The sequence below is a fragment of the Pholis gunnellus genome (assembly GCF_910591455.1).
Source record: "Pholis gunnellus genome assembly, chromosome: 12".
NCBI classification, from domain to species: Eukaryota; Metazoa; Chordata; class Actinopteri; order Perciformes; family Pholidae; genus Pholis; species Pholis gunnellus.
Window position 1 is genome coordinate 15,438,110 of NC_136539.1, and position 27,321 is coordinate 15,465,430.

At 41.7% G+C, this 27,321-nt stretch overlaps 1 protein-coding gene across 3 annotated transcripts in view; it reads left to right on the top strand.

The window, feature by feature from the left end:
• The window catches only part of abca12 (ATP-binding cassette, sub-family A (ABC1), member 12), a 60,893-nt gene that overhangs the window by 28,089 nt on the left and 5,483 nt on the right, over positions 1–27,321 (top strand). For all 3 annotated transcript variants that reach the window (XM_079170388.1, XM_079170389.1, XM_079170390.1), the window contains 31 exons: positions 132–296; positions 589–784; positions 2,101–2,240; positions 2,634–2,753; positions 2,914–3,004; positions 3,408–3,587; positions 3,898–4,201; positions 5,105–5,219; positions 5,568–5,897; positions 6,606–6,675; positions 6,783–6,917; positions 7,503–7,664; positions 7,894–8,077; positions 8,619–8,837; positions 9,702–9,898; positions 11,655–11,812; positions 12,646–12,879; positions 13,002–13,149; positions 13,653–13,899; positions 15,276–15,365; positions 16,425–16,512; positions 16,675–16,802; positions 17,333–17,420; positions 17,628–17,736; positions 19,412–19,466; positions 21,191–21,368; positions 21,693–21,808; positions 23,772–23,934; positions 24,993–25,246; positions 25,585–25,789; positions 26,633–26,742. In XM_079170388.1, the coding sequence (XP_079026514.1) occupies positions 132–296; positions 589–784; positions 2,101–2,240; positions 2,634–2,753; positions 2,914–3,004; positions 3,408–3,587; positions 3,898–4,201; positions 5,105–5,219; positions 5,568–5,897; positions 6,606–6,675; positions 6,783–6,917; positions 7,503–7,664; positions 7,894–8,077; positions 8,619–8,837; positions 9,702–9,898; positions 11,655–11,812; positions 12,646–12,879; positions 13,002–13,149; positions 13,653–13,899; positions 15,276–15,365; positions 16,425–16,512; positions 16,675–16,802; positions 17,333–17,420; positions 17,628–17,736; positions 19,412–19,466; positions 21,191–21,368; positions 21,693–21,808; positions 23,772–23,934; positions 24,993–25,246; positions 25,585–25,789; positions 26,633–26,742 (4,979 nt within the window). The remainder of the gene's footprint in view (positions 1–131; positions 297–588; positions 785–2,100; positions 2,241–2,633; positions 2,754–2,913; positions 3,005–3,407; positions 3,588–3,897; positions 4,202–5,104; positions 5,220–5,567; positions 5,898–6,605; positions 6,676–6,782; positions 6,918–7,502; positions 7,665–7,893; positions 8,078–8,618; positions 8,838–9,701; positions 9,899–11,654; positions 11,813–12,645; positions 12,880–13,001; positions 13,150–13,652; positions 13,900–15,275; positions 15,366–16,424; positions 16,513–16,674; positions 16,803–17,332; positions 17,421–17,627; positions 17,737–19,411; positions 19,467–21,190; positions 21,369–21,692; positions 21,809–23,771; positions 23,935–24,992; positions 25,247–25,584; positions 25,790–26,632; positions 26,743–27,321) is intronic.

Sequence of the window (27,321 nt, forward strand, 5' to 3'; positions counted from 1 at the left end):
AAAACCCTGCTCTGTACCAATGTGTGGCTCAACCTGTCTTCTATTCTTTTTTTCTTTAACCTGAAAACACCAATATAAAAGTAAAATAAGAACTGTCGACACACTTTTGAATGCTGGTTACTGTCTTTCAGAGGGTTTTGTCTGAAGAACTGCAGAGCCTGATGGGAGTTATGCTCCAGATTGCTGAGGTTATAACCAACATGATGGACACAATTATTCCTGCTGTGGGTCAGCTTCAAACCTTCATGCTCTCCATCGAAGACCTCAACCTGGTGGCCAACAGCGAATTTCACCAGGTATATACTCTTTGCTACTGTGCAGTGCATTACCCACAATGCATTCATGTGTTTATCTATCTTTGTGTGAAAACTAAACTTTGCCAAAATTAAGGAATGCGGTTTCATTGCTCTGTGACCATACTGCTTACATAAAACTGGTGCAGACAACATCATATTTCCTTGCTGATGCTTGTTTTAAATGTTCTTTGCGGGCTTTCAGTTTTGTATTTTCATTTGCATGACACATATTCAATTTTCAATTCATGAAAATCACAAAGTAACGAAAGTTTCAATCTCTGTTTTTCCCCAGATGGTGAGAGGAAAGAGGTCCACCATCTCTAGCAAAGCGACCTTTGTCACCCTCTCTCGAGCGTTGTGCAGTAAAGGAATCCTGGCTCTGCTGGGAATCTCAAAGATCCCCAGCACGCCAGAGTCAAACTCCGCCTTCCCCGACCAGCACCAGAGGGAGCAGATGATTGAGAGGTTCAAGATTCCAACAAATGCCAGTATGTTCATTTTGAACTGTATCTTTGGTCTTGTCATTCAGTCTTTTTTATAGTATTCCTTTGCTATAGAATCATTCACGGTTATTATCTAATTACAATATATACACAACCAAAATAAGTAGCATGTACTGTAGCATCACAGAGAAGAAAAGAAACGTTTTCCTAGCGTCCTAAGCCTAAATCATAAAATTGGCAATAACAGAGTAGAGCAGGGGTGGCCAACCCGCGGCTCCCGAGCCGCATGCGGCTCTTTGCCCGGTTTCATGCGGCTCTTACGTTCATATCGAAGTTTGTATTTGTGTTTTTTTAATGTTCGTGTTCGCTTCGCTTGAGTTAAATACGGTATTTTCGTCAAACGCGCATGTGCGGCCACAGATTACGTTCCTCGTCGACCTATTTAACGCCGAGACGGACTGTTTGAAAGCTAGTCACAGATGAGGATGCGGCTGAGTTGGAGATGATCGATCTTTGTGAGGAGGACCAACTCAAACCTGCTTTAAGGGACGGGACCATTGAGTTCTGGAAAAGTGTGCCAATGAAAAAATACCCCAATGTCAAACGGGCTGCGCTTAAGATACTGTCAATATTTGGGTCAACATACGTCTGCGAGTCTGTGTTTTCTACCCTGAAACACGTGAAATCAAAGCATCGATCTGTTCTGACTGACACCCATGTGAAAGAATTGCTTCGAGTGGCAACAACGGAATACAAGCCAGATTTGAAGAGGATTGTTCAAGGCAAGGAATGCCAGAAGTCCCACTAAGTAACATGCATAGTAAAAGAAAAACACTATTGTAAATTATTATATTTTTGTTTGTGGACTTGGTTGAACTGAGAGTTTGTCTGTGTGAGACAGTGCACACAATGTTCATTGTTGAAAATGACTGGCCTGTGGTCTTAGGAGTCAATTTCTGTCATTATCATATTGGTGTGTGACATTTACAATAAATCTGGCTGAGCAAAGGTATGTGTGTGTGTGAGGAAGGGATAGGGTGATGTTCATGTGTGCCCATGTGTATGATGTGGCTCTTTGTGGTAACACATTAAAAAATGTGGCTCTTGGTCTCTGACTGGTTGGCCACCCCTGGAGTAGAGTATCATACGCCCTTGGCCTTATATTGAATAGGGATACGGGTGGACACTTCTCGTGCTCACAGACAGTGAAAATTCAAAACTCAAAAGTGACATATCATCCAACCTCAAAAGTGATCCTCAAACTGTCTAAATATGTTCATGAAAAACTTGCCAGTTAAAACATTTGACCCTTCTGAATACTGTTTGTCTAAATGGTTCTGCTCTCGTCTTTCCCTGTGTAGGTCCCTTCTGCATGAACATGTACCTTGACATGGTGAATACCACTGGAGGAGCCATCGCCTGGGCCTTCCTCAAACCAATGCTGATGGGACAAATTCTGTATACCCCTGACACGCCTGTCACCAGGGCCATAATGGAGAAGGTACATACTCAAACATATCACAGCCATCTTCTCTGGGGGTTAATACCTTCATGACCTTTATGAACTTCATGCTCTAAATCCTCCGAAAGCCCTCATCTGACTTTGTCACGCATTTACAGAGGTTTTTTACCACTTCTATTTCTACCTCTTCTAAGCGATAGTTACCTCTGTAGTCTTCATGCACCCCGACTGACATTTAGTAAGCAAGAAATACTGTGTTGCAGGGAGTATACACATATTTGTATGCACCACCATCTTCTACTGTGATTCTAGTTTGAGCAAGTTTTTGAGCAAGCCACACACACACACACACACTCAAACACAGCAGGTTATGAAACCTTGCTGATACCCAACCATTTCACATGCTCTCGTGCTTGTCCTCTCTTTGTCCAGGCCAATGCCACCTTGCAGGAGTTTGCGAATCTCAGGCAGTACTCCGAGGACTGGATTGAGTCTTCCAACTTCATCATAAAGTCTGCCGAATTACTCACCCACACTTTGCCGATGCTGCAGGTACAAAAATCTGTCTCCTGTATATCTAATTATTCTCGCCGGCTCGCTGTCGGCTCGCTGAAATTCTGGAGATAAACTTTGCAATGGTCTGCGACGAGTTTCAGCAGCAGAATATTGATGTTGTGCATCGTCTCTCTCGCTCTCTCTCCCCTCCTGTCAGAATTCCCTCGGCAATTCCTTTGTTGAGAATTTCATTGAGATGCAGACAGACATCGATGTCGGCAGAATGAAGGAGACGCTCAGCAACTTCTGTGAGTGAGCATTTGAAGGTCTTACTTTTGTAAGCTGCAGATACCAAGCTTACCTTTTACAGTCCTCCGTCATTTATTGCTTGTAAAATATCCACGCTATCAGAAAAGGAAGCATTGCACTCATTTCAACATGCGTTTCTAAAGGCGTCTCTCCTTGATGTGATTATGCATGTTAGTCTTTTTTTCCGCAAGGTCTGACTTTGACGTACAGATATTTAATTAGATTACATGTTATTGTCAGGCCATATTTCTTTTCTCACTTAACATATACAATAACAAGCCATGACATTAAACAGACACCGCAAATGTCTTTTTTTTTTCATTTGGATTTACAGCAATCAAATCTGAAACTGCACTTTCTTCAATCCTGTCAGTAAATTTCTAAATATCTTTTTTTCCAAAGCTAACATGACCGTCATGCTGGAGAAAAACAAACACATAATGAACCAGATCACCACCTTGTCAAGCCTGATGGTGAACATCTCCTCCTGTATCAAGTTTGACCGTTACCGTGGCTATGACTCTGCCGACGAGCTCAACGCTGTAGCTCAGGACCTTGCCAAAAACCGTGATCTCTACGCAAGTGAGTAAATATTGGGTGTGATGGACAAGCTTTATTTGGAAAGAGCAGAGTTTGTAGGTAAGACAACACCAAGGTTTATAAGCCAAACATGTGACATAAAAAGTACAACGGTTACAAAGTGTCCACCTTATCAAACATTTGCTTCCTCTAAAAGGGTCTTCTTTGTTGATAATGAGTTGAGGTGAGGACGCTTACAGGAGAACTGACTCTGCAACAGTTCATCTAGCACAAGGAACATAAGAGCTACTCTGGTCTTTGAATTTTGTGAGTATAAAGTGTGTGTAGTGAGATGCTGCAATCTCTCTTTAAGGTGTCATCTTTAAGCTTCCCAAAGACGAGGACTCATCCTCCGCCACATCCTCCCTGCCTCCCAAAGTCAGCTACACTATCCGCATGCACATGGACAACGTCATGCGTACTGACAGAGTCCGGGAACCGTTGTTTTATAAGGACAACCACATCTCGGCCAGGCTGACGCTGCGCTACAACCGAGGCTTTGTCTACCTGCAGGAGAACATTGATCGGGCCATCATCGAGACCCAGACTGGACAGAGAGTCACAGAGCCAGCCGTCCAGCTGCAGCCCTTCCCCTATCCCTGCTTCCTTCGGGATGAGTGAGTCTCCTGAATACATGGATGCACACTCATACATGCAAACAAGCACACACACATACAGAATGAAAATGCTCCCGTATGGAATGCATGCGTAGAAATCTGAAAGGATCCTCAGCGTCTCTGAGGGGAAGAACAGGCATTGATGTGGAATAATGCATGCTCTCTCATTATTCATTTGCCACTTGGGACTGACAGTAAGTAGTCATTCACAGGAATCTTTCCCATTATAATTGGCTTCGTACCATGTGCATGAATATTCACTTTTATTGTGCATTCATCTTTGAAGACCATACACGCATACGCTCAAACACCCTTCAAGCTATTCAGGAAAACCTCTCTGTAGTATACATCTAATTTTAAAAATGGCTTTAACTTGTGCATCTATACACGACTGTTGTTTCCAACAAATCACGCTGGCCTGTAATGCCTGTGGTTGTGCTTGCCCTCGACTGCTGGTATCTCATCTAAGGAGCTCCAGCGGGCCACTGTCTCTGGCTGGCTGCCTTCTGACCAACTATAAGATATGTTGAACCTCGCCTTTCTGTCGTTCTGATTTACTACACAGCAAAAGCTATTTCTGACATGAGCTGTGCAACATAGCTGTGTAGTATGAAAAACAGCAAGCACTGAATTCGTATGTATCAGGCTCCAGATATGATTAAGTAAAGAAATACAAAAATGAAATGGAGAGGCGTTTATTTTGCGTAAATAATAAGAGGATCAGAACACGGCTGTCAACGATCTCCAAACCGCCCTTCGATATTGTTCTTCCACTCTTCATCTCTTTCTCTCTGTCAAGCCGGTGACTGAATGGTAGGCCTTTTCATCTGCTGTTGTTGACAGTGATTGGACGTTAGGTTTTCTAGAAATTTGACTGACAGCTCGCACCTCTGTATTCCCCAGGTTCCTGGAGGCCATATCTTTTGTCTTCCCTATCATGATGATGTTAGCCTGGGTGCTGTTCGTGGCTGATTTTGTGAAGAAACTGGTACATGAGAGAGAGCTGAGGCTGCATGAGGTAATCTTTTTTTTTCACTTGACAAAAGATCAAACCTGCCACTGACTTCTGGGTTTCTAAGATGCCGTGTAATGATACCGTCCATTTCTTTTTGTGTTTCTTTTTTAAATGTACATTCACATTCATCGACATTACCAAATTCTTTTTTGATGAACGGTTGCCAGTGTGATAAGCAGAGCCTTTCTCTCGGAGTTTTGAACACAGCATCAAATGTTAACTCTTTGTCCCCGAGACCCTCCAGGTTTATTTGCTGTAAACATTCATAAGCACCATTGGCAAGGAAGCAACTGTATTGTTTACTGTCTTTCTGTGTTTTCCCATCCATTGCTCTTCTTGCTTTTCCCACAGTACATGAAAATGATGGGAGTCAACCCGCTCAGCCACTTCTTTGCTTGGTTCCTGGAGTGCACCGCTTACATGGTGTTGACCATCTCCTTGATCACGATGGTGCTGAAGTTTGGCAGAATTCTGCCCAACAGTGACGGCTTCCTCCTTTTCTTGTACCTTTGCGATTATGCTTTGAGCATCCTGTCCTTCAGTTACCTAGTCAGCTCCTTCTTTGACAAGACATACATCGCCGGCCTGAGTGCAAGCCTGCTTTACGTCCTCTGCTTCTTCCCCTTCATTGTGGTCGTGGCCGTGGAGACAAAACTCACCTTTTCCCAAAAGGCCGCCCTGGTGAGAAACCTCCTCTGTCATGACTGATGTATATTAAAGAAGTACTAGTACTGTGATATATACTGTGATATATATGTTAAAAAAAACAATAATGAACTACTAAGAATTGAAGGGAGAGATAAGAAAGGACAAAAAGTAATTTCATTGTATTCCAAAACATTTTATTTACTCTATCCAATAAAACTATTTTATTAACATTATGATTCAAAATATATTGCTGCACCCTTAAAAAGGCAGTTACTTTATGAAATAATCTTAGTAAACGGTGGCTTTAGCCTCCAGTTGTTTTCCATTGCGAGGTTTTATTTTTCATTTTGGCATGCGTAGCATTGTAGTGCAGGGCAAACTGACAGTTTACAAATATTTCTGTTTGCAGAGCACAGTTTACCTGCCTTCTTATGCTGAAACAAGTTGTGCACGTTTATTTAATACATACTTTATTTTTTATGTTGGTGCTTGCTGTCTGATATGATCAATAATAACATTATAACATCACTGCGTACATCTAAAGCCTCATTTGCATTGAACAAAACTTTTCACATCATGATGAGAAAGATACATCACTTCGTACTACACAAGGTTGTCAAGACCATAGAAGAGAGCTTTTATGGAAAGGCATTGTCTAAAAACAGTAGATATGTTTTTTGTTGTTCTCCTTTCGCTGCTTCTCTCACTGTAAACTATAATTGGTCTCTTATTTTCCTGCAGGGTTTGTTTTCCCCCACCTGTTTTAGTCATGCCAGTCAATATATCTCTCGGTACGAGTCCCAAGGAGAAGGTATGTATATGTAGACATCTGCATGCATCAAACACGATCTCTTCGAAATATAAGCTACTTTAGTCAGTGCAGTGGAAGCTAATTAAGTCTTTTGTTGACCTCCTCAGGCATTCAATGGAGCAACTCATACACCTCGCCCATCGGTGGAGACACATCTTCGTTCGGTTGGCTGTGCTGGCTGCTGCTCATCGACTCCATCCTCTACTTCATCATCGGGGCTTACATCCGCATGGTCCTCCCAGGTAAACTGTATAATCATACAAGTCTTTCAAACTTCAAGCAGAATGATCTTCAAGTCGAGGAGTCCGGAAACTTGCAATAGTTCAACACTTCATCAAAACCATTGGGATTCACTTCTCCATCCAGTTAATTCTAGTGAAAGGTTGATCAGAGAATTTGTTTTTGCTAATTTGCTGTAGAAATGACTGCGTGAAGAGACCAATAGTTCTCATTAATCTAGCTAGAAGGGTTAAAGCAGATGTTATAGTTGGTCTGTACAGTTTGTTTGGATTAGCTTTACTTTGTTGGATTCTACCTTTGCCAATCTAACAGTGTACCAACTCGTCGTTGGCAGGTCAGCTGTTCTTGAAGCGCAATGGCAGTATTAGCACATAGCATGACAATATTAGCATTAGCGTGATAATACTAGCTCTCTAGCTATATAAGTAAAGTATCGAGTAAGAGGGACCATAATGCTAGCATTCTGTCACTGTGGAAATGTTTTTATTTGAAGGATAACTCAGAGGTAACTTAATTTTTTTTACTTGTTTCTAAGCAGTGTGTCATGTAATAATTGTGAAGTCTTGGGCTCTTATTTTACCCTTCAGGAAAGTACGGCATCCCTGCCCCATGGTACTTCCCCTTCAAGGCCTCCTTCTGGACCGACCTGTGCTGTTGCCTTAAGTCAAACAGTAAGGTGGGCAGAGGACTCCTCTTTACCAACATAATGCAGAAAAACCAGCCCGTCTTTGCCGACGACAAGGGAAAAGGTACAGAAGTAAAAAATGACATTGTACTATCTCGCGGCAGATAACAAAAAGCAATGTTGTCTCCTCCGGTGTTGTGTTTTGAAGATCATGATGTCTTTCCTTTCATGTCATTTTTTTTTTGCTAGCCCCAATACCTGCCTACATTTATATTTCACCCTCACTCTTCATTTAATTCCTGTCCCCTGTGAGTTTGATTTACAGGTTGCCTCTGTCTCCATGTTTCTCTTAGGCCAGAGCACTCTGTCCGCTCAGGCTGGGGAGGATTTCTCAGAGCTCCCAGTGGGCGTTGCCCTCCATGGTCTCAGCAAGATCTATGGGGAACGAGTAGCAATTGAAAACCTTAATGTTTCCTTCTACGAGGGCCATGTCACCTCACTGCTTGGTCACAATGGAGCCGGCAAGACCACCACCATGTATGTGTGGCACAACTTTTCTCTATTTCCACAGTATCAGCTAGTCGTAAGATGAATACAAATGCATATAACAATTCATATACTGAATGAAGTGTCTTTTAAATTTGATTTGTGCATCCCTTCAATCAACAGACCCTTTTAAGGGGTCTTCTGCTGACAGGGGGATTGTTTTGTCCAAATCTGGCACAGATAATGCACTGTTGTAGAGATTAGTCTTACAGGTTTTCATTTACTGGAGCACTTACATTTACATTTTAAATTTGACGAATTTTGCTGATGCTCTTATCCAGAGCAAGCGCACAATGAATGCATCAGCGAATAAGATTCAACAATATATAAAAAGACTAAACCAAGAAGGGATTCCATGGCCTTCAATATTCTTGGGACCAATAAATCATTTTTTAACAGGAAAGTGCCTGTAAGAAAGGACAACAAAGAGCAAATGAAAGGGCTTTTTTTTATAATATAGGCTTTTTTCCAAATATGAAATAACCAAAAGCAGAATTAACTCACATTGTAAATGATCATGCTTTGTGCTTAGGTCTCTCCTGACTGGCCTTTTCCCACCATCTTCGGGCACCATTGAGGTTTACGGCAGAGACATGCAGGCCAACATCGATGACGTTCGCAGAGAGCTCGGGGTTTGCATGCAATATGACGTCCTCTTTGACCACATGACCACCAAGGAGCACCTGCTGCTCTACGGCGAGATCAAGGCCCCACACTGGTCATGCAAGGAACTGCACGAACAAGTCCGCCAGTGAGTGACCGATCATCCATTACAGGGAGCCTGCTTAATGTCATAATGCACTGTGTCTTAAAGATGATGTCAGGGGTTCTACATAATGTAGCAGTGGTTTCATTTTATAACCTGTTTTGATAAAAGACTCAATGAAATAGACCTCTATTGCTCCGCCAATAGAAAGGTAATAAGGGCAGAGGTCATGAGAGTTTAACAGTGAATAGTAGCCAGTGCTTAACAACAGTCACTGGTTACACAGGGGACATTTTTAAAGATTACAAGTTATATTCAGATATATTTACTTCCTGTAATGTACAGGTATATATAGGCATTAATGCAAGAATTCCATCTGTGTTGACAAAATAATTGTTACACTTTCTATCCTTGAAATTAGCCCCCACTTTAGCATCTCAGGAGCTGTGAAATATATCACCGCTTCTACTGCCATTGAATGTAGGTTGAGAATGCTATTGTTGTCTGAACATATTAATATTTTATATTTCTTCCCCATTTTAAGCTCACATTTTCCATAAGAATTTTTTATATATATTTATTTTATGCCTTTTCTTTCCCTTTGCGTCCTCTTTGTTCCGAGGCTTACAGGAACAATCATTGTAAAAAAGAAAAGAGAAAAATGATTCTGTGGCATAAAGCTATGGGTTGAACCCCCAGTTGCGTCGTGAAACTATTTCTGGAGGGTTTTTGCATGTCTAGAGGAGCAGTAATAAGCCTCTCCACTGGTTCCTGTAGTTCAGAAACCCCCGCTCGGTTACTGATGGAACTGATGGAAGTATAACTCGGAAACTGGGTTGTAATGCACATAAAAAGTATGTATGTAACATGAGCTCCTTGTTAAATGCTTTTCATTGACTCCCTTGACAGGATCCTAGAGGAGACAGATATGTACGCGCACAGACACAAGCGGGTGGGCACCCTGTCAGGCGGCATGAAGCGCAAGCTGTCAATCTCCATTGCCTTCATAGGGGGCTCTCGCTTGGTGGTTCTGGATGAACCCACCACTGGCGTTGATCCCTGCTCCAGGCGCAACATCTGGGACATTGTTCTCCAGTACAAGAAACGTGAGTCTCTCAGACATACACACACATTCAACATTAAAAAAGTTAATTCGATTTCGCAAACTCTCCATTGAACTATTGTCTCCTTTTATGTCACGTGGGGTCCCGCAAGGCTCGATTCTTGGCCCGATTTTGTTCAGTTTGTATCTGTCTGTCTGTCTGTATCTGCTAACCCATGGCCATATTATCCGTTACTTTAGTTTAGTCTTGAAAATCATAACAATCTGGATTCCCTGCAGTGTTGCCTTGCTGTTATCAAAGACTAAACAGCCTCTAACCACCAGCTTAAAATATTCAACCAGTAATCTAGAAGCTCAGAAATATTCATATAAACCAGAAGTGTTGTCTGTCAGGCCAGCGCTCTCCAAAGTCATTGTTGAACAACTTATTTACGCCTTATTCACGCTTTAATTTCCTCTCGCCTTGACTACTGCAATTCATTATGTACTACTGCCTCAATCATGCTGCAATTACTCATCGACAGTTGGTGCATAATGCAGCAGCAAGGCTTCTGACAAACACTCAGAGAGCATATCTCACCAGCTCTGACTGAATTATATTGATTCCCATTTGTTTTGGAATTAACTTTCCTTATTACTTTTAAGCCCCTCATGTTTGTCTCTGCAATATATGTATGATCTTGTAACTCCTTATTCGGCACCAAGACCCCAAACCAAAGTTTTTTTGTTTTTGTCGTCTTGTTGTATTTTACGTTCACCCGTGAAGCACCTTGGTTTTAAATGTGGTTTAGAAGAAAAATGTATTTCGTTACCTCTTCAACAGTATGTAACATTAGAAGCTAATCAGTGTAAGGTGTTCCCATGAATAACCGCTGATGAGCAATTAATCACATTGTGTCATGTTCATCCAATCAGACATAGACAACTTCATTACTGTCTAATCTGTGTACAAAAATATTCAAATTCCCATTCTGTAGTGCACACACTCACATGGCACAGGCACACCAAACTCTGTGGCTCTAGTGTTTTCCACTGAAGACGCCTCCCACTCCCTATTTACTAAGAGGGACAGGAGTAGAAGAGCAGGAACCGGAAGCAGACCCTGGAGGGCTTTTTCTTGTTCATGCTTCTGACTTTAAATTTAGCATATAATTAACCAAAAATAAATCCGGTATTTTTTCTTTAGGCTGTCTTAGAGTTGCAGCAGCAATGGTAGGGAGACTGCTAAATGTCATATAATTGTAGCTGTGGAAAAATATCCTGCGTAATTGGCCCTGTCTCAGATGTTAGTGAGATTTTGGTGCCAGGGGAATCTGTTTCAAAATGAACTTTCTCCATTGCTTGCTGTTTGCGCGCCTTTTTCTCTTGATGATTTGCTATGTGCACGACGCAGCTTGTGTGTGACTTTGTCGTTGTGATGTCTGGTTTGTTTATTTGGATGTGTGTACAAATGTTTGTTTGTCTGCAGCTACACTTAAAAGGCCAATGTGAACCCACTAGGATAGGAAAATGAGGAAAATAACTTTTCCATTATACATCTAAATATGGCTTCTGTGTTGTTCTTCCACCCTTCTCAAAACGTAAAACTCCTACAGAGCTCAACAGATTACCATGGCTGGTGAAGATAATCTCACTATTTGCATTTCACTGACATCTTATCACTGGATTTTCATGTATTACGTTTCTTTATACTCACACAATGCCCTCTAGTTTCCGTTTGAGTTGTAGTTATGGGTTAGGGAATGGTACAATGATCCGTACACAATTAATGCAGATTGTTTTATGTGTGTGTCCTGCAGATCGCACCGTCATCATGTCCACCCACCACCTGGATGAGGCTGAAGTACTGAGCGACCGCATCGCCTTCCTGGAGAAAGGAGGTTTAAAATGCTGCGGATCCCCGTTCCACCTGAAAGACAAGCTGGGTCAGGGCTACAAACTCACTCTCACCAAGAAGGTATTCACCCTGACAGGCATACAGTCACAATGTTTGGGACATTTATTTTAAACTTGTCAAATAATTCATGTTTCGCTGGTGTTCGATGTTAACATTTTACCATAAGTGACGGTTGAGTGATTGTAGGCCACAACCTTTATCGTAGACGTGAGTGAGTAAACTTCAGCTAATGCATTTTACTCTTTTATTCTCTTAACAATGACAATGCACAGCCAGCATAAAAAGTAACATTCCCCAGTACATTATAATATATATTATAATGGAGGAGCTGGCCTGTTCATGTGTAAATAAATTATTGCTTTTATTTCTGCCACGTTAGACACACAAGAGATGCACACAATATGTATTGCAATAGTGTGATTTATATCGAATGTATTGGAAAACTGCTAAATAGGCTAAATTCAACACAAATAATTCTCTGCTGCCTGCTGCAAACTGGCTAATACTTTTTTTCAGGATACTATATCGTACACTGCTTTCCTAATGTAGCTATTTCACTTTTTGACGTCTTACCAAATTGAAAATAATCCTTCCATCCCATATAGTGCTGTATATGCCAGTTTCATATGGTGGTCAAAACTACAATTCCCTTCGCTATTCTGTATTTTGGTTTATTTTAACTTTTTAGGCTGTTTCAAGCACCTTTTCTATGTAGCAAAAACTGAAATTGATGATGTTAGCAAGGGTAGAACGGTAGAGCATACACATCCCAAAAAAACAGAGAGAATATATATTTGAAGCCACCGGCAGATGATTTCTAGTTGTGCAAAGTAAAGCTGTGTAATGTTGATAATAAATCATGTCCTAATCTGTTCCTGCTTTCCTATCTGCAGATGCAGAATTTAGAATCTGAGCGGATTGACAATGCTGAGCTGAAGTTCTTCATCCAAGCTCATGTACCAGAAGCTCGACTGAAGGAGGCCCTGGGGAATGACCTGGTCTACTCACTGCCCCCCTTTACCTCATCCAACGCCTCCTCATACCGCTCCCTGCTGACCGCGCTGGACTCCAACCTGGACGCCCTACAGCTGGGGGGCTATGGCATCTCTGACACCACCCTAGAGGAGGTAAGCTCATACACAACCACACACAAAAACACAAGTTTACGCTGCAGACACAGTGGAGAAGACAGTTTTTTTTCTGATTTACTTTTTGACATACACAAATGCTTTTTTTTTTGTCCGTGTAGGTGTTTCTCCAGTTGACTCATGGAAGCACAGAAGCTGAGACTGAGAACATCCCCCTGTCTATCTCAGAGACCATTTCTGACACTGATTCCATTGACAGCCTCCCTTCAGACCTCAGTGGAAGCAACTCCAGCTTTGGAGACAGTATCAGTGAGTAAAAGGATGCACGCTGGAAAACTTTGTAAAACTGCTTTTTTTTCATTTGTATTCAATCTTTATTTAATCAGGCAGTCTCATCAGTGACATCTATTTTCCAAGACAGACCTGGGAACAAGAAACATTCACAAGAACACAATCAGCATGTGAAACAGAAAACAGTTATGATCATAAACAAATCAGATAATAAAGCTTTAAAATGTCCAAGGGGAATGTAAGACTCTAGTCTGAGGGCAGTTTGTAGTTCAATCATTATGCTGACATTTCTTTTTTTTTTTCTATTTTTGATTTTCAAAGTTAAGCTAAGATATCTGAAGTATACTTACTCGGCTGACCTACAGTAGTTCAACATCTTCTACATTTTGACGGATTGCACTGACATCTTCTGTGATCCATTCTACCCGTTAACCTTTAGCTCAGTGTGCTCTGAAGAGAAAGATGGAGACGGAGCAGAATTGATTAAATCCTGTCACAAATTCCTCTTCCATGTGTTCCAGAGCTTACCGGTCCATCCATGGCACGCGGCATGGCCCTGGCATGGCAGCAGATGGCAGCCATTCTGATCAAGAGGTTCCACCACAGCCGCAGAGACTGGAAGGGCCTGATCTCCCAGATCCTGCTCCCTGTTCTGTTCATGGTGTTTGCGATGGGTCTGGGCTCAGTCAGGAACGACCTGCATCACTATCCTGAGCTGGAGCTCAGCCCTGCCCTTTACAACTTCGGACAGAGCTACTCTTTCTTCAGGTCAGTCCCCATGGCAAAGAAAATACAAGGGAGGGAGGGGAGGCCACAGAAGCAAACAAGCTTAATCAGGGTGATTTTACACCGAGCGTGTTTGGAGCGGTTCAATCGAAGCTCTGCTCTTTTGTTTCAATTAATTTGACATGGCGAGACAAATGTCCATGAGACTCAGTTGGCAACAAATAATCACACCGGTGTCCCTGAAAAAGTGAGTCTTTTCCAAGCAAATTTTGACGTAATTTGTTTGAGCAATATCAGGAAACTACTTCAAACGTTTTACTGTATAAATGTGGTGAGTTATGGAAAAGGCTACAAACAAATCATCACAGTTGTGTGTCTCTCAAGTGACATCTCTGTTACACTGTAACTGACTTGGATTGTGGAAAAAAGCTTGGAGGATGTTGTATTTACAAAAATCACACTGTTCAGCTTGAAGGATGCGCTACAGGAAATAAATCAAATTTTGAAACCAAAGAGCCTCTAACTGCAACACTCCTGCAACTTTGAAGCAACTTGTCGCTTGATTGTTCCGTTGGGTTCCTTCATCATTTGCGGGGCAGGACGTGTCTCACCTGTTCTAAAATGAATTTGAAGCTGCAGTTTGTTGAAGGGCAGACAGTCCTTAAGGAGAGCGAGAGAGGGAGAACGCCAGGGAAAGAGATGATTGTGATGAAGACGGATGAGATGTGAGATCAAAGGGATAGAGATTAAGAGCGTCGGGAGGTTGCGAGATGTCTTCCGTCTTGAGAAAGCGCTATTGTTTGATCAAGGGTTTTGTAGCAAGAGAGAAAAGAGGTGCCAATCCATATCAAAGGCCTTTTGGATGCTCTTCCAAGTCTTCTGCTTCATCTTGATATACAAGTGATTAAAGAATAATATTAATGATAGTTTTGTGCTTAGGAAGGTTATAGGTAGTCGTCTCATATTTTAGGAACTTTCTCAGAGCACTGTGTTTTCAGACTTCGCTGTATGAACAATACAAATGCAATGATCTGAATGTTTATTAATGAGTGCATTAAAAGGCAATCAAATGTCCTCACTCTCATTTTATCTGTACTAATATTCCACACTAATATTATTAGAATCACAGACTGTGTCCCCATGGTGACTTTATCGACGATATTGTGAGTTAGTAAATTGATCTCATACCAGCTTCTCTACAAGGTAAACCTTGATGAATGCCAACCTTGAAACCCCAGTCACCAAGATTGATTAGAATAAATCAATACAGTCCAACCCCTCTGTCCTGTGTGAGCCTTATGACAACAACCTTTTGTTTGAGTGAAAGTATTTAGTATTGTTGTAGTTATGGTGTAGTTCACTTAAATGCCTGTGTAACCTCTGTCTTGAGGCTGACTGTTTGTTTTCTGACTCCATAGTAACCAAAATCCCAACTCCACCAAGCTGAAGGACACCTTGATGTCATTCCCTGGGATCGATAACACCTGCCTCGACAAGTCCGATAACCCGTACGTAATCACACCTCAAATGCCAGCTTTTTTCCCCCCTGAAAATACTAAATGTGTCAGTGATAGTCTGGCTACCCGTGCTCAGTTTCCCTATGCATTCTACCCTTTTCCACATGTACGGCATTTTCATATTTCACTCATTGTCATTCTTTTCATTGTTTTCGTCACCTTGTTTCATTTTACCTTTCTTCCTCCGTCCTATTCCTGCCGCTCTCTCTCTCTCCCTGGTCTCTCTCATGTCCTGTCTCTCTATTTTCCTGCCGCTCAGCCCAACGTATGTATGTGGCTGAAAGCCCGCAGGAGGACTCTGCTTTGTATTCCATAAACGCTGTGTGTTTATAGGGGAGATTTCCCCCTTACAGGCACTTAAATCAATGTTGGCACTCATGAACCAGACCTCAGAGGCATTTTAAAATGCTCTGCCGAATAAAAAAGAAATGGAGAGAGTGGGAGAACGAGAGAGAGAGAGAGAGAGAGAATAACAGGTCCTAAGGTGCAAAGGAGATAGCATGTTTTCTTCATGACAATGGCTGACAGGGTGCTGAGTGTTGCATATACAAAAAATGTAAGGTACGGTCCAGAGACTATGGTCATAGTTTTTGATCAATTTATATCTAAAGTAGCAGGTCTTTTATCTGTGTGTACAAGAGCACGGCTATTGTTAGTCTCTTTTTGATCTGCACAAAGTGTCCCTGAAAGCATTTGGCAGAAAACAAAATGTGGGGGGAGTTGGACATCAACCCACTCAAGTCAATTTCACACAACACGATATTACAGCACATATTAAACAGCTTTTGAAACAGTTTTCAACTGATATCAGAGAAAATATTTAGGTCCTGATCTCACAAAATGCATGTAAGCTCACAGCTGCTGTATGAGTGTTTACAGATTTTGCCAGCATATGCACTCAAGTTTTCAGCACTGATGCAAGCAATCATGTCAAGTCAGTTTCCGGGTGTGTTCTGGAGTCTAGGTATAATCTCGTGGCATTATCATGCACTGCAGACGGCCATCATTCCACTGAGCCACCATTTCACTTTGTGAATTTTTCCTTTTAAGGGTCTGCGAAGGAAGCACAAACAACTGGAGTTCCAGAGGGAACAGCTCCAAAGCATTTAGTGTCTGTAAATGCACCAGTCAGGAACAGGTGAGACTGAGTCACTGAAAACAGAGTATGTGTGTGTGTGTGTGTGTGTGTGTGTGTGTGAGAGAGTTGTATTGTGTGTTATGCATCTGTGTTTCGATACATGAATGTGTCTTCAGTGAAAAAGGGTGAGTCTAATGTATTTGTCTCTTCACTACACTGCAGATTTGTGATAGAGACAACTTCCAGCCCCCCCATAAGAAGAGCCATTCATCTCATATTGTGTATAACCTGAGTGGCATCAATGTGGAGAACTACCTAGTGGCCACAGCAAATGACTTCATCAGGAACAGGTGAATGCAACCTGTGTTCACATTTGGTTAATGTTGCCACATTGAGTGCTAATCAACTCTCTGATTGCATCAACCTTATGAGGCGATATTACAAGAGAATCCAAGTAGTTAGCTTACATATTATTTCACATTTATGAATTGCATTTCATATTATTACATCAGATTGATAGTTAGCAAATAATATTAATATGTTTTAAATTCAGAGTAGACGATTGACCACCCAGCCAACTGGGAAGCTTTGGATAGTTAAAACTAGCAATGTTGCTCTTGCAAGGACAGTGTATTGAAAACAAGGATTTGCAGAAATCTAATTAGCTGTTGACTGCAAACAATTCCATCTTTAGGCATTTAGTACCTTGTACTAAATGCCTAAAGATGCTTTGAATGTGGGCTCTGATGATTTTTACCATCATCTGCAGGTAGATATTTGATTAAAATGAAAACAAACAAGCAAAAAACACAGTGTCTTTCTTAGCACTATTCAAAGCTCTTTGTTTGGATGTGTATGTGAATTTTTGGTATGGTTTCAGGTATGGTGGCTTTACTTTCGGCATGCCACTCCCTCCTGACTTACAGATGGACCTAACAGCGGTGCCCAAAAACCGTACTCTATCTAAGGTAACTTTGTCTCCCTCTTCCATGCTGCCTGTCTTGTTATCACTTTAATCGCTGCATTGATGAGTTGAAAGTTAAAGTTAAAACATAACATCATATCCTAAAGTTGTTTGACTATGATAAGTATCTTTAAAGCCTTGGTTTGAAAACGGTAGAGAAACTGTCTGTAGCGGTGCAAGTGATGGTTTGTTTGTGCTTGCATGGGTTTAGGTCTGGTTCAACCCAGAGGGCCACCACACAATGCCAGCGTACTTAAACAGCCTCAGCAACATCATCCTACGCTCCAATCTTCCAGCAGACAAGGATCCACATAAATATGGTAAGCCGAAATATAAATTGGTAAACTGAGCTTTCAGTTTAATTGATCATGGTTTCTATAAATAAAAATGCACTGACAGCAAAGATCCCTGCTGTTTTTTTTTACATGGTAATATACATTTATTGCTGTTCATATTTTTTTGATATTGTCCTTTATTCACACAACACTCCCTGGTTATTGCAAAAGATAGGCTGAAGCAAAGGTTTGATGGCTGGGATTGTGCAAAAGGGATGCACACATCAGCATCGGTCAAATGTATCTATCCAGCAATGTGCTACTGATTGTGCATGTTGAATACTAAATATGAAGAGAGTATGTAAACAGTGTGTTTACTCATGGTTCATTTCACAGGATTAAAGCCAGGGGGTGCTGTGTGTCCTCAGACTCACATCAGTATGCATGGTGAATACTGATGAGTGCCGCTTACCGGGGAACGAGACTGGCCCACGTTTTCAGTACTGTTTTAGCTCCGTATCACCCTGACCATCTGCCTGCGGGCAGGCGTATACACACACACACTCACACACACACAGTATAAGTGCTCATAAAACATACTGTGCATGCACAGAAGTAGACGCACACACACATCCACACACATTTCTTCCACACAGGCAAATAAAAGTGCTTGAGGGTAGAGTGAATGTTACCTGCAGACTCACAGCGGTGTCAGGGGTGCAGATCCAAGAAGATTGCTTTTCAAGGTGATAGTTTATCAGTCAAATGTGAAGCCCTAACCCTCACATTGTGTACTGCAGTACCAACTGGGTTGGGATCCTTTAGAGGTCGGCATCAAACCGTTTTTTTCATGCCACCCTCACAGGACTCTCGTATAACTGCTAACTGCCAGATGTGCCATCACACTCCTGCCCGCTGTCCACACTGGAGATTCTAATCACTCCCACCCGCAATCATTTTTCGTATTGAATCTCTGTCTGCATCCCCCAGAGATGATATACAGTAACTCAACTGTTTATTAATCCACCTTTGGACAACGTGAACTGTAAAGAGATTTAATGCATTTGACAATAAAGGGAAGAAAATGCAGAAATGTAATGGTTCCATCTTCTCAAATGTAAATATTTGATGGCCTCTATGATAGCATGTTAAATATCTGTGGGTTTTGGATTGTTGGTCAGACGAAATGAAGAATTTATATATATGAAATTTGGGGCACTGAAACATCTTGAGACCAAACTATTTTTTGATTGATGAAAAAATCAATCAAGAAATCTGCAGATGTGTTGATGAGGAAAAATCATTGCTTGTTGCATCTGCAGTCGTTTTCCATTGTAAAAGATTTTAGAGTAGTAGTTAATGATCGGATCGTATTTGGATTAGATGGCAGAACCCATCAATCCGGTGGAGCCCTGGGCCTCCAACCTGCTCCACGGCTGTGCTTTGGGTTAGCTCACACTCTCCCTATCTCAGGAAATGTAAGCAGAGACATGTAGGGGAGCAGTTCATGTCTGTGAGCATCTAGAAGACCCTGAAAAAATGATAAAGAAAATTCAATTTCCTTTGTGTGCACTGGCAAATGAAATCATCTTGCACTATATTTTTCAATTGACTGTGTCGCTGACTAAGAGAGTATCTTTGCTCATTTGGTTCCTGTGCTGAAAAATAGCCCGCATGTTGTTTCTATTTCTAACTCAGTGCTTTGTTTTTTCTATTACAGCCATTTCAGTTTCCAGTCAGCCCTATTTCGGCCGGGCGGATGATGAAGATGCAATGTAAGGCCTGCACTTTAGATTTTTCCCTCTACTGAGCTGACTTTCATTAATCAACAGTATCACAATGACTGCACTTGCGAAATAGAATCTAATTAGCATTCTAAATGGTGAAAATATCCCCAAATTAGTCAAGTCATGATGAATATTTTTGGCTGTTGAGCCCAAGTTAAATTATTGAATCATCTTACTTTTCAATTCAGCATATCAAAGTCAGGGTGGACTCAGGGCATGGAGGTACATGACAGCGGTATTTACCCATATTTGATTTTCTAAATGGATTTCCCTGAGCTTGCACTATTGATCAGAGTCCCGATATAATGAGTGTTTGCCCTGAAGGTGGCACAGAGGTGGATTGATTCTACCCCACTTCCCAAAATGAGTTTATTTAAAATACTCCACATTCTGCTTCAGAGACCCAGACTGCAGAATCAGTGCTTCTGTGTTTGCTTGCGTGTATACGTATACAAACACGTGTGTGTGCTCCAGAGGATAAAATCAAATAAATCATTACAGGAGTGTATTGAGCTGGTGTTGTGGCCTCATGAAGGTTGGTTCTCTCTGTCCAATTCACTAGCTATTTCCTTCTGTTTACTGCCTTCCGGTTTCTTTGCATACTCCACTTTTCTTTGTCTATTGTATTTACGTAGCTGTTTGCCTGCTTCGGTACTGCAGCAGCCGCAAGTGCACAATTACGCCTCCGTGATATTCTGCAAGCTCACTGATGCATTGATTTGGCCCGAGCCGTGTTAAAGCTACAACAGGCTTATTGCTCGAAATGTCTTGATTCTCACTGTGTGGAAGCTTTTCCCATGGGAAAGATACTAAGGTTATACTGGCCGTACTGCTAACAAACTTGATCAGTAGCTGCTGCTGCTGCTGCTGCTGGCTATCCTCTGTGCTGCCCTCAAACGCCCACCACATCTCCCTTTCTGCTGTTCTCTCTCCTGCCGACTCGGTCACACCGCCAGCTTCGTCCTCATCCTCATTTTCAGCCTCATGCAGTTTATTCCGTTTGGTCAGCGGAGTTGTGCCCCGGCCAGAGGCGAGAGGTAAAGGTACTACAGCTGCATGTAGGGTAGGAAAGAGAGCGTGGGAGATGAACAGGTAGCGGCATCGAGGAAGTTTGAATGACTGCACTGGGTTGAAGAGTAACTGAGGGATCAAATTCTCAGCTGGTTGTCTGGGGTCTTGTCTGGACAAAAGGCTCTGCAGCCTCCCAGCAGCACCACTGGCTTACAGACTACGCAGCAATAGCAGTGTGAAGTTGTTCTTCACACAGAGACATCTGTTGCTTTTACAGTTTATGTCTTGTGAGAGGCGAGGCACAAGCATCTCGTTTAACAAAGCTGTTTGTTATTAATGTATTTCCATTTATTGTGAGCCACTTCAGTAGTTCAAATGAGTCCGGTTCCCATGCAGGGAACAATATGATAGTTTGTAGGAGGCCATTGTTTTCGGGAAAGGAATTACACAAGGTTGCCTCATCCAAAATGACTTAGCACAACAGAGTATATTTTTCACTTATTTGTGTCTAAATCTGTAGCTTCTGTAGCACTTAAAGTAAAAAATCAAAAGAGTACAGCCAAATTTAACATGCAGGAATATAATGAGCTTCAATAAAGTTGATGTAGTTGAATAATAATTCACTAGTTCCGGACATGCCTGGCAATTAATGACAGCAGTTTTGTCACTTACGTCTGAATGATTCTATTTTTTCCTCACAGTGTCATGGGAATGCTCCAGATCATGTTGGCTATGTGTGTGCTGACGGGCTTTTCAATCACGACAGCCAGCTTCGCCATCTACGAAGTCAGCGAGCACCACAGTGGCTCCAAGCAGCTCCAGCACATCTCTGGCGTCAGCGAGCCCTTGTACTGGGCTGTGAACTTCTTTTACGACATGGTAACATCCTTTAATCATCCAACAGGAGACCCAAACGGACATCTCACTAACCTGTCAAATGTAGTCGAAACCTTGCGTCTCAAAATCACGCTCATTAAAAGCAAAAGCAAACATATAATATATATCTTCCCCATGTTCAATGTTAGATTGCAGTAGGATATGCAAAGCATTTAAAAGATAGACTTAATTAATAATGCATTCATTCATTAATTGCTCAAAATACACTTATATATTATATATAATTATAAATAGATGAATATATTATTGATTCAATTGAATGACGTGCCTTCGTGTTGCTGCATTGTGTCCTGTCTTTTTCCACAGGTCATCTATTTGATCCCTGTGACTTTGACTGTAGCCGTGATTGCAGCCTTCCAGGTTCCAGCATTCACAGATCGGCAAAATTTGGGTGCTGTCACCCTGCTTCTGGTACTCTTTGGGTGAGTGATTTCACAGGGACTTTACGGGGTTGATTTACAAAGCCTGCTGATAAAGGACCGTCAGATTATGGGATTGTTGGTCTTTTTCCATAACATTGTTGACCGAAAGCGACCTGATGATGAATCAGGCCATGCGGCCGAAATATTTGAATTATTCAGAGACAAAACCACTGTACTAACTATTTTTACCAAATTTGTATTTCTCTACCTCCGGTGATGAGTTAAATCTGTTTTTTTTTAACGTTGCACTCAACAATTAGGATCTTAAGACACTGCAAAATCAAAAAATGTCTTTTTGTGCCCCCTGCTCTTTCCGCTTCCTAGATGGTTGGGTAAGAAAACAAAATTGTGACAGACGCACCCACAGATTTTTTGATCAATCATAAATACCACGAATGGCCTGAAAACAGTACAGAGCATGTCTTTATGATGCTATGTATATTTGTATACAATCACACAAGGGACCAACAACAAGGGAGGGGAGACTTTAAGGATTAAAGGAACAAAGAAGAGCTTGTTTCAACCTGTATGAGTGCTTTTGTTTCTTGTTTTTATCAATGGTGTGTTCCACGTTCTCAGCATTACAAAATATATCTTGTCTGTTCCGATCCAAGCGATTGCATCAAAATTATACATAATTTGATGTAGCAGGACAATGATCCTCACCATACACCCACACATCCAAGGAGTTGTTTTATGCTCAAAGTAATTTGATCAATTAAAGGTTTCTACATTTTCAAAATAATGTCCTCACATACACACTATTTTCTAGCTTCCACTGTATGTTACTTTGTAACAAGCACTGAGCATTAGGAGGCTTCTGCTCTGCAAACACAAACACAGCTAAAAAAAAAAAAAATCTTGCAAAGACAGATGGTGTTAGGACTGAAAAGCTGATAGAAAATTCACTACCAACATGTTTCTCCTACTCAAGCCAAAGTCAGTAGAGAGATGGAGAGCGGGGGATCAGGCAGCAACGGTTCTAGTGGCAATAACAACATGACTTAGTGTGATCTCACGATACCAAGGTTTTAAATCCCACAGTGAGATTTAGATTTTTGGAAAGGTGCCAGGCCAATGACGCACCATGTTTCCCCACAGCTGGATTACTGTAATTGTTAACACGATTCCCTAAATGTAGCTGGAACTTAGTCCCCTATGTTTCCTGTTACTGTCGTAGGCCTTGTCCTGAGCCTTCGATGTTAGGAGGCCAAGTCAGCACTCTTGATTCTCATTTATCAGACAGATGTCTCCCTCCCAAGCAATGAATAATCACATTCTGTCAGGCGGCGCCCACCTGGTCCAGTCTGCAGCCTTCTTGCTTCTGTTCCTTGTCATGGCTTGGCTCCCGCAGTCTGCCTACCAAGCAACTTTTTTTGGGCATTGCATGCAGATGCTTTGTCTCTGTCTGGCTCTAGCTGTTTGTTTCTGTCTCTCTCTTTTCCCACCCTACCTTTTTTTTCTTCTTCCTCTCTTTCTCCCTTCCTCTCTTTCCCTTCACTCTCTCGCTTTCCCAGACACCCCAATCAAATGAACTAGCAGATTATTTGGGAGAAAAGAGAGAACAAAAAAATGGGATGTTCTACCAGGGGAATAAAGGGAGAAGTAATTCATCTTCCTCTCTTTTGGCATCATGACTTGATGTTTACCCTCCTCATGGGGTGGTATTTTTCCTTCTTCCCTTTTCAGTATTAGGTGCCTTTTTTCATCAGGCTCCCAGCTGCCCTGTTTAGTCTGTGAAAGGCCTGATCCACTTCAGTTAAAAAAGATGCAAGGCCATGTCATTTTAGATGATGCATCTGTGAGGAGGGCTGGTTGAATTTTCCATATCCACTTTGAGTGTTTGTCTCTATGGGTTTTCTGTATTTGGAAGCAACACAGCAGGGCTATGCTAATGTGTGTGTGTGACGTTATTTTTACTTGATGCTGTGTTTAAAGTATCCTGTTATTGTCAATTCCTTAGGTGGTCTACATTCCCCTGGATGTATCTGTTATCAGGCGTCTTCAAAGATGCAGAGATGGCCTTTATCGCCTATGTGTGCATCAACCTGTTCATCAGCGTCAACACCATCATATCCACCTCCATCTTATACTTCTTGGGTCAAATTTCAATGCACAACCCTGAGGTCAGTATAAACTACCTGAGTCAAGATGCCTTTTTTTAACAACTGAATATCTGAAGTAGTTAAACGCACACTTAAATGGCTGTGCGCTCCTTGTAGCTGCAGTGATATGGAGTAGCAGAGGAGTGACAAGGGCAAAAATACCTCTATAGAGGGAAGATTACAATTTAGGATGAGCTTTCAGCACTGCATACACGGTTTTATATAATTTCTTTGAGTGGCGCCGAGATCTAAAAGTGGCCGATTGAAAGTTCATATCAGTGGTATATGCCGTTGAATCAGAGTGGTATGCCATCCATTCATTGCACATCAGCAAATTCGAAATCACTCTATTGTCATTTCAAAAGCCTTGCATATATCCCAACAAGAAAATGGACTAGATAGAATAGATACATTCCTTTATTTAAGACGTGTTGTTCAAGCGGCACCTGCCTTCAGGAAACGGTATATGCTGTTGGGAAAGGGGCAGCATACCACTCCAGCATAGGTATATACCGCTGAACACAGTGGTATACCACTCCAGCATCGGTATATACCGCTGAACACAGTGGTATACCACTCCAGCATAGGTATATACCGCTGAACACAGTGGTATACCACTCCAGCATAGGTATATACCGCTGAACACAGTGGTATACCACTCCAGCATAGGTATATACCGCTGAACACAGTGGTATACCACTCCAGCATCGGTATATACCGCTGAACCCAGTGGTATACCACTCCAGGCACCGGTATATATCGCTGAACACAGTGGCATACCACTCCAGCATCGGTATATACCGCTGAACACAGTGGCATACCACTCCAGCATCGGTATATACCGCTAAACACAGTGGCATACCACTCCAGCATCGGTACATACCGCTGAACACAGTGGTATACCACTCCAGCATCGGTATATACCGCTGAACACAGTGGCATACCACTCCAGGCACCGGTATATATCGCTGAACATAGTGCCATACCATCGGACGCCTTTTGATCTCTGCGCTACTGCTCTCTTCTTACCCTCCCTCTACCCTTCTCAATGTCTTTTGTTCTGTTCTTCCATGCTGCAGTTCATCCAGGATATCTTCAAGAGGCTGAGCCAAGCCTTCCTAATCTTCCCCCAGTTCAACTTTGGGAACGGGCTGATGGAGCTGGCCAGGAAGAACATAGAAGTCCAGCTGCTTAGTGGCTACGGCATTGACGCCTATCAGAACCCATTCTCCACAGATGCCCTGGGCTTGATGTTCATCTCCTCTTTCATTCAAGGCTTGGTGTTCTTCACTCTGCGCCTTCTGCTCAACAGATCGCTCATACGCAAAGTCAGGTGAGAAAAACAAAAGCCTTAGATGGTATGGTGGTAAGTCCTGTGGTACACATCCAATCTTGTACTTGTGAATATTCTGTGTATAGAGAATATGCCTATGAGCGGTTGAATACGCATAAAAGCCCTTTAAAATAATTCAAGAAAGCAATACAAAAGTTTACTCAAAAAGAACTAAGAAAATAATTGAATAATATTGGGCCCCAAAAGATATCAGAAGCCTGAACCACTTAGGTGAAAGAATAGTCAAAAATGTTGACTCGATCACAGATTCTGTGTCTCTGCCAGTTACTCACATCAACTTCACACTTAGTAGTTATAATAAAAAAATATTTTTGCAGGAATCTCATATGGGGCAGAAAGACGGTGCCACTGGTGGCTTGTGAGGACGAGGACGAGGATGTGGCGACTGAGCGCCTACGGGTGTCCAGTGGAGCGGCCAGCACAGATGTACTGCAGGTCAACCAGCTGACTAAGGTCTATCAACAACTCAAGAAGAAGGTCCCTGCTGTCAAGAAGCTCTCCGTGGGCATCCCTGCTGGAGAGGTAAGCCCTTATACATGCAACTCAATCTAAGTCAGTAAGATAACGAACAGGGCATCCCGTAATTTATGACTATCATCAACCTCTTGTGACAATAGCATTGACATCTCATTGCAGGGTAAACACCGTGTAACTAATAACATCAAGTTTGGTCCCTGTTCTATTTAGGTTGGCCAGGGCCCTGGTATTGTGCATGCTGGCTCACTAGAATGATTGACACGCTAAATAGAACGGGACCATAATTAATTGTGTCTATTACACCTGTGTTTACCCTGCTATGACATGTCAAAATGGCTGCTGTGAAAAGGGTCTTTTGCTTAAGAGTTGTAAATATATTCTGGTCACTTTGTGCAAGGGAATGGCAAAGGCTTAACTTACATTACAGCTTCCTGTTGGTGTTTTGCAACTCAACACAGTTCACAGTTGAGTTTCAATACCAAGAAACACATTTGAGGATTTGTGCACTATTGGCTACTTTAACAAAATGTAGGTGTATTTACATGTTAACTCAAATAGATCTGTGCATCACAGAATAGCCCAAGTTACATCACAGCACTTTCACATTTATCATCGCCAGGTGGATTTGTTTGTAGGAAATACAACAGCCAGTAATATATATAAATATATATATTGTTTGAGACAAAGTTGTTCAATATTACTTAAAATTGTAACCCCCTGCGTGATGGCTGGCTGGATACTCACCTAGTGCTTTTGTGTTTTTTCATTTTGTAGATGTCAATATTGGCCATTACAACTGTAGTCTGTGAAAAAGCCCATCATAGCATTACAGTACTGTAAAGTGGACAAATGCTTCAGGATTACTAAGCAATGAGTGTTTGTTTACAGTGCTTTGGTCTGCTGGGAGTAAACGGAGCAGGAAAGACTACCACCTTCAAGATGCTGACTGGAGATATTAGCCCCACTGATGGCACAGCACAGATCAGGGACTGGGATGGGTAAGCTGCTCTTGAATTTATTTCTTCATCATCACATACATACAATGCAAACTTGAGGAAAATCTACTTTAGAATATCATGAAAAATGTTACCTTTTGAGTAAGAATATCAATTTGTTTTTGCTTTCCCTTTTCTTAAGAGTTTACCGAGTTTATTCAGTTAGAAATAAATCTTACCTGCACCCCAAACATATTTGGTTATCTTACTGTAAAAAATATCTTATCTTCATATATTTTATATTTCACCGGCTGCAGGCCATATTTGCCCTCTTGCTTTTCCTTCCGTTTAAACGTGTGGCACTGCATGCACATTCCTAAATACACTAGGTTAATGTTAGTTTACTTAAAATATAATCCTGCAAATTAAAGAGGATTTATATGAATCACTGTAGACAACACTCCAGAAGCTATCACAGGTTTTTGGTTTTTGTTTCTTCAGGTGCACAATCTGCATTGTCTAATGAAGCTGTGCTGCTTTAAATTTGCATCAAGCAAATATCCACAAATGGGGAATGTTATTGCCTCCCATCAGCCACAACGTGATAGTAAATGGTTTGGGTTATGGCAAGTAGATGCTTTA